Below are 6830 nucleotides of genomic sequence, written 5' to 3'. Positions count from 1 at the left end.
TTAGGGTTTAGGGTTTAGGGTTTAGGCGCTTTGTGTCTCCAGCTGCTGCACCGCCGCCTTGGCCTTTTTTATCAGCACGCGGAGAAAGAAGACAAATCCATTTCTGTTGTCTTCGTCTCTGCAGCAAATTAAATGCATTAAATCAACTCCATTTAATCCAAACTGCATGCAGCAAATGCATGCAGCAAGTGCATGCAACAAGTGCATGCAACAAGTGCATGCAGCCATGCATGCAACAAACGCATGCAACAAGTGCATGCAGCAAGTCCACGCAACAAATGCATGCAGCAAATGCGTGCGGCAAATGCAGGCAACACGTGCATGCAGCACATGCATGCAGCAAGTGCATGCAAATGGGCCATTTAAAAGGCCAGCAGCAGCTTCTATAGACAAGAAAAGGAAAAAAAGAATTAAAAATAATTAAGGAAGATGGAGAAGCAAAAAGAACAAGAGAGACACAAAGATAGGAAGCAACTAGCTGCAAAGAAGCAAAAAAGAAAATAAAAACGAAATTAATTAAAATCAAAACTCCCGCAACTCCAAACTTACAGAAAAACAAGAGAAAGACTCCTGTTCTTAGGCAGCTTCACCACGCAGCAGACAGTGCCTTGCGGGCTGCAGAGCGCAACAGCAGCAGCAAAGCATGCAATACAGCAGCAGCAGCAGCAGCAAAAGCAGCAGCAGCAGATGCAGCAGCGCTGGAGTTGCGCAGAAGGAAAAGAGAGGAGACGCATGCAAAGAGAGAATGGAATAAAGAAGAAGTTGAACACTTCTTCTTGCAAAAAAAAGAAAAGAACTCCGGGCTAACTTGAATTCTGCTGCTTCTTTCTTTTCCTTGACGAGTTCCTCCAAAGCCGCAAACTCCTTCGAGTCTTTTCCCAAAGAAACTGAAACAATTGAATGCACGGCGACTTGGCGGTCGACTTTGGCTTGGGAGTGGGTGTGCGGCTGGTGAATGGTGAGAAGCTGCAACCAAACGACGGAAAGGAAGCAAATTGAGAAAAAAGAAGTTGAAAATTAAAAAGAGCAAAAACCAACTTAATTCCGCGTTGAAAACGAAAGGAAAAAGAAATGCAGAAGTGCAAATCCGAATTGAACGAAAGCGGCGCGCGCGGCTGAGGTGTCTGTACACCTCGGCGTCGCGCGCCCGTCCGGCGAACGGGAAGCTCGAAAATTTGCAAATTTTGGGGAAATAGAAGGGGAAAAGAAGTGAAATATGCATTTAGAATGCACGGAGTTTACCATTTCTTTGATTGTGACGATGCGAATGAACTTGTATCCCATTCTGTTCACTTTGACCAGCTTCACGCCGCTCTCGTACGCCTTTTGAATGTCTTTGAACCAGTGGAATAAATTGTTTCCGACGAATTCCCTTTGCAGCGAATTCAGCGCTGAAGCGAAAGACAAAAAAGAAGTGAAAAGAACTGGAGTTTGTTTTTGGGCATGGAACTTTGCATTCATTTTCGCAGAAGAGGAACTGGAGGAAACAACCAAGAGGAGAAGAACTGAGCGGGGAAAAGGAACTGCCGGAAAGCCAAGAAGCAAAGGCAGACAAAAGAAGCCAGCAGCCGCGGCAGAAGCAGCAAAGCCCCCCGAAGCGCCCCGCAGCAGAAACGCAGCAGCAGGAGCAGCAGCAGGAGCAGCAGGAGCAGCAGCAGGAGGAGCAGCAGGAGGAGCGGGCGGGCGCGGCCCGCGGACTGTTCATGTCGTCGTCGTCGAACTCGACGTCGCCGTCGTCGCTGTCCCCGTCCCCCTGCTGCTGCGCGTCCTCCCCGCGCTGCTGCTGCTGGTCTCGCTGCTGCTGCTGGTCTCGCTGCAGCTGCTGCTCCTTCTGCTGCAGCATGAGGCCGAGCTCCTGGACCGCGGCGGCGTCCGCAATCTGCTCCGGCGTCACCACCGCAGCGCCCAGGCCCGCAGTCTCCTGGTTGATCTCCTCCATTTCCGTCAACAAGTGCTCCCTGGCGTCGTCCCGGTGCAGCAGCTTGAGGAAGGCCTGCGGGTCCAGCTTGCCGGGCAGCCTGGCCGCGCTGCAGTCCCACGCCTCGTCCCCGGAGTCCTCGTTTTCGCGCACTTTCCCGTACAGCTGCTTTATTCTTTGCATGCGCTCGCGGTCCGGCAGCACTTGGTACTTCTGCGCCAACTTGAACACGGAGTTCCGCGCGTCTGCGCGCCGGCCCGCCCGCGCCTCCGCCACGAAGTGAATGGCGTTTTCGTCGATCACGACGCGTTGCCTCTGCAGCGCCGCCAGCAGTTCCGCGGCCTTGCCTGCCTGCAGCGACTTCCGCTTCAGGCTCCGCAGCTTCTTCAGCGCCGTCTGCGGCGCTGGAGAGGCAGCGCGGGGGCCCCCGGGGGGGGCCCCGGGGGGGCCCCCGGGGGCCCCCGCGGGGGGGGCGGGCGCCGCCGCCGCGCCGCGCGCCGGAGAGCTGAACAGCTCGTCGTACGTCGACAGACGGATCGAGTCCTTCTTCGGGTCCATCGCCGCCCCCCTCGCACTTCCTGGCTCTCCAGTGAGTGCCAAATGCCAAATTCCGCGTTGGCTCCGAAAATAAAACGAAAACGAGCAGCTTTCCCCCCGGTTTCCGCCCCGCCGCCCGCGCAGCACCGCCGCGCCCGCCGCTGCAAGTTCAAACGCGCCAACGCCCCGGACGCGAGACCCGCCAACTCCCGCGAATTCGCTTTTTATTTCGATTTGCAACGGAAACTCCCTGAGTGCAAAGGAATTCAACTCTCCAGCCCGCCCGCAACCAGCAGCCCGGCCGCGCGCACTGCGCACTGGTGTGTATCGCAGCCGCGCCGACCTGCGCATACACCCGAACGCGCTGCCTTCAACTCCCTCTTTCGCAACAAAGACTCGCTGATCACTTTTATGAAAGAACTGCTTCCTGAAGAAACCTCCCAAACTCCCGGATTCCCCCTTCAACGCCGCGGCGGACCCTCCGAACCGCGAACGCCCAGCCAACGCACATGCAGCCGGAAACAAGCGGAAAGCTCCGCAATCCAAACTCCTTTTCGAATTCTTCTGCTCTTTTTAGCTTCTTTTCCGCTCCAAATTCCTTTTCCCTTCCAATTCAGCCTTCAACTTCCCCAAATTCCCCACAGAACGCCCCCGCTGCTGCCTCCAGCTGCCCCACAGCAACACAGTTCCACTGGTTCAATATTCCGCGCGTTCCACTTTGCAGGTTCTTCCAAAACATCTTTCCAATCTTTTCAAATTCAAATATAACTTTTCGCAAATTATTCATCTTTGCTGCTGCTGCAGCAAATGCTGCAGCAGCAAATCCTGCAGCGTTCCGCCTTTCTAGCCCTCTTCACACGCGACTTGAGCTGCTGCTGCCTGCCACTAACGCGCTGCTGCTCCCCCACACACATCTGCGGCCGCTGCTGCTGCTGTTGCTGTTGCTGTTGCTGCTGCTGCTGCTGTTGCTGTTGCTGCTGCTGTGAAGCAAGCCCTAGCGCCAAACCCCTTTTTGGGTTTCTGTAGATCTGCAGCAGCAGCAGAGCTGCTTGCAGCCAGAAGGCAAATATCAAAAAGATTTAGCAAATTTGAATTCACCAAAAACGAAATAAAGCCAAACCCTGAACCCAAACCCTAAACCCTAAACCCTAAACCCTCGGGGCGCAGCCTCTGTAACGAATCTTGCGGAGGCTTTTGTTTTCTAAACCCTAAACCCCATATTCTTTGCATGCAGTTCAAACCCTAGAGGCCTCGGGGAAGATTGAGTCCCCTTCGAGGCTCTGCTGCTGCTGCTGCAGATGCTGCTGCAGATGCATGTGCTTCTACGCAGCAACTGGGTAGTTCTAACTCTAGTTTTCTGCACTAGGAAACTGCTACTGCTGCTGCTGCTGCTGCTGCTTGAATGCCTTGAAAGAAAACACATTGGCATTGCCAGTTTGTTCACTCAACACAAATCTTTTGATTAAATTCATGCAGCCCATGCATGCAAAGAAGCCCCACGGGGCGGGCTGGCTGGGGTGTACGTACAGCTGCGCATGCATACGTACAGCTGCGCATGCATGCGAGGAGCTGCGCTCCCGCTGCTGCTGCCGCTGCTGCTGCTGCTGCTGCCGCTGCTGCTGCTGTCGACGCCGCTTGTGGGGGCCGTTGGCTCCAATCCTTAGAAGAGGAGAGCAGCAGCAGCAGCAAGGCAGGCAAGGGAGAAGAAGGGAGCAGCAGCAGCAGCGCTGCTGCTGCCTTCAATGGTTGCTGCTGTTTCCGTCATCTCCACAAAAGCTGCTGCTTCTTCTTCAGGCAGCTCTTCTCTGTTAAAAACAAAACAGCAAACAAAAAAGCGGAAGCAACTGCAGCAAACGAGGCACTGCGGAGGCTCTGCAACCCGCAGCAGCAGCAGCAACAGCAGCAGCAGCAGGAAGGCAAGCAAGACGGGCCACAGCGGCAACTCAGAGGAACAGCAGCAGCAGCAACAGTCCAGCATCGGCAGCAGCAGCAGCAGCTGTACCGGCAACGCCACAGTCTTGCAACTCCGCACCAACAGCAGCAGCAGCACCACAACAGCAGCAGCACCACAGCAGCAGCAGCAGCAGCAGCACCACAGCAGCAGCAGCAGCAGCAGCAGCAGCAGCAGCGGGAGGGCTGACTCGCAGACTCTGCAGGGCGTTTTGAAGGCGTGGGGGTCCGCGTCGATGTCGTAAACTTTGGGGAGTTGTTTTGCAATTTGAAAACACTTTTCGGAAAACTTTTGATTGGAAAGAAGACAGAAGTTTTTAGTGGCTGCTTTGCATGCGCTGCTGCAGTGTCTGTACACGTACTCGACTTCGCAGCGCATCACGGGGCAGCGGCAGTGGCACGCAGCAAACACTCCTGCTGCTGCTGCTGCTGCTGCTGCGCTGAACTTCTCTTTGTAGTGCTGCTCTATCAGCGCCAAGTAGTTGCTGCTTTCGGTGTCTATACACCCGAACGCCGGACACGCGCTGCCGTCCGCGAAGTGTCGAGACAGCGCAGCAAGTTCTTCCGCGCTGCAGTGCCCCTCGCGCGGGTCCTGCTGCTGCTGCTGCTGCTGCTGCTGCTGCTGCTGCTGCTGCGCGGGGGGGGGCGCGCCGGGCTCGGAGTCTCCCGAAACCGGCTCAGGGGGAGGCGGGGGAGGCGGGTGCTGCTCAGACGCTGCAGCAGAACTCTCCTGCTGCTGCTGCTGCTGCTGCTGCTGCTGCTGCTGCTGCTGCTCAGGCAGCGGCTCGTGCGGCTGCTGCGGGGCGTGCTGCTGCGCGTGGGGCTCCTGCTGCTGCTCCTGCGGCTGATGCACAGCAGCGTCGTGCTGCTGCTGCTGCCCGCCCTCCCCACCGGCAGCGGCGGACGACGCCTGCTGCTGCGGCTGCTGCTGCTGCTGCTGCGGCTGCTCCGACGCACCCGGCTGCTGCTCCTGCTGCGCGTAAATCAAATCCTCTTCGGAGTTGTCCTCATAGAGCTGCCCTGTTGCTTCCTGCTGCTGCTGCTGCCGCATCTGCTGGTGGTGCTGCGCCTCTTCAAAGTGCTCCGGGTGCTGCTGCTGCAGCTGCTGCTGCTGCACCTCCTCCTCCAGCTGCTGCTCCTCCCGCTCCTCAACTTCTTCGTGCTGCAGGTGCTGCGGCTCCATGTAATGCTCGTCTTCGGAGTAGCGCAAAGGCTCGTACTGCTCTTCGTGCTGCTGCTGCTGCTGCTGCTGCGGCTGCTGCTGCTCCGGCTGCTGCTGCTGCTGCTCTTCCAACAAGTGCTCTTGGACGTGAGCCTCCGGCTCCATCGGCGGCATCTCTGCTGCTTCCGGATCTGCTGCTGCTTCCTCTTCCCCTATCTCTCGGAGAGGGGTGCTGCTGCTGCTGGCGTCAGCAACGGAGTGCTGCTGCTGCTGCCAGTCTGCTGCTGTGTAATCCGCGTCCTGGGGGGCCACGCCCTCCAGGGTCTCCCCCATGTGCTCCTCCTCTGCTGCAGCAGCAGCAGCAGCGCGCCCGCTGGGCTGCTGCTGCTGCTCGAGCAGCAGCAGCAACGCTGCAGCAGCAAAGAGCAGCCGGGATGCGGCAGGCGCCATGCTTCTGTGGGGCAAACGACAGTGAAATAATGGACAGAATTAAATGCAAATAATGCAAATAAATAAATAAAAGAAAAGAAACTGGCAAAGATATTTAAACCCCGTCAGCAGCTGCACAGACACCGCGATAGCTGCGCGGACACGCTGGGCAGCGACGGACAGCAGCAGCAGCAGAAGCAAACGGCGCCTGTTTCCCCTTTTAACTCCTTAAATATTATTTGTTTTCATTTACTTTATTTATTTAATTTAAAAGAGAGAAATACCAAAAGAAAGAAGATATTTGTGGCTGCAGCAGCAACGGTCCAACGCATACCGGCACGGTCGCGTGCCAGGCAGAGACGGAGTGACCTGCCTTGCTGCTGCTGCTGCAGCAGCAGCAGCAGCAGCAGCAGCTGCTCCTGCTGCGCCTTGTTTTCTATACAGTCTATTGAAATAAATTTCTTCACGTACTTTAAGCTCGGTTATTCGCTCAATAAAGCGGATAAGCGAGCCTCTCGTTCGCTGCTGATGCCCTGCCGCTGGTGTTGCTGCTGCTGCCGCTGCTGCTGCTGCTGCTGCTGCTCCTCATAGTTTAATGACAGCGGGCCTAGAATATCCCTTGCAGCAAACACCATATAGCACTGCATTAAGGATTCCGTCGTGATCTGATAAGTTTAGTCGTTTGCTGCTGCCCTGGCTGCAGATGCTGCTGCTGCTGCTGCTGCTGCTGCTGCTAAGGCTGCTGCTGGTCTTGCTGCGATTTTAAAGTTACCCAGCTTTTTGGCTTGCTGCTCTCTCTTTCCGACACCCGCAGAAAATCTGCTTTTCATTTGC

At 56.2% G+C, this 6830-nt stretch overlaps 2 protein-coding genes across 2 annotated transcripts; both read right to left on the bottom strand.

Moving 5' to 3' along the window:
• Positions 1–21: 21 nt before the first annotated feature.
• Positions 22–2476, bottom strand: ETH_00012505 (uncharacterized protein; the record flags this gene model as incomplete). Its single annotated transcript, XM_013373035.1, has 5 exons — positions 22–118; positions 550–615; positions 809–966; positions 1243–1391; positions 1699–2476. The coding sequence occupies 5 exons, from the start codon at positions 2474–2476 to the stop codon at positions 22–24; spliced, it is 1248 nt and encodes a 415-aa protein (XP_013228489.1).
• A 1639-nt stretch (positions 2477–4115) lies between these two features.
• Positions 4116–6017, bottom strand: ETH_00012500 (Proteophosphoglycan ppg1, related, related; the record flags this gene model as incomplete). Its single annotated transcript, XM_013373034.1, has 2 exons — positions 4116–4260; positions 4597–6017. 2 exons carry the CDS (start codon positions 6015–6017, stop codon positions 4116–4118), a joined length of 1566 nt encoding a protein of 521 aa, XP_013228488.1.
• Between the last annotated feature and the right edge of the window lie 813 nt (positions 6018–6830).

Source organism: Eimeria tenella, genomic scaffold (assembly GCF_000499545.2).
Source record: "Eimeria tenella Houghton genomic scaffold, Eth_scaff119, whole genome shotgun sequence".
NCBI classification, from domain to species: Eukaryota; Apicomplexa; class Conoidasida; order Eucoccidiorida; family Eimeriidae; genus Eimeria; species Eimeria tenella.
Note: the sequence above shows the minus strand (reverse complement) of the source record. Positions and strands in the feature narration are given on the sequence as shown.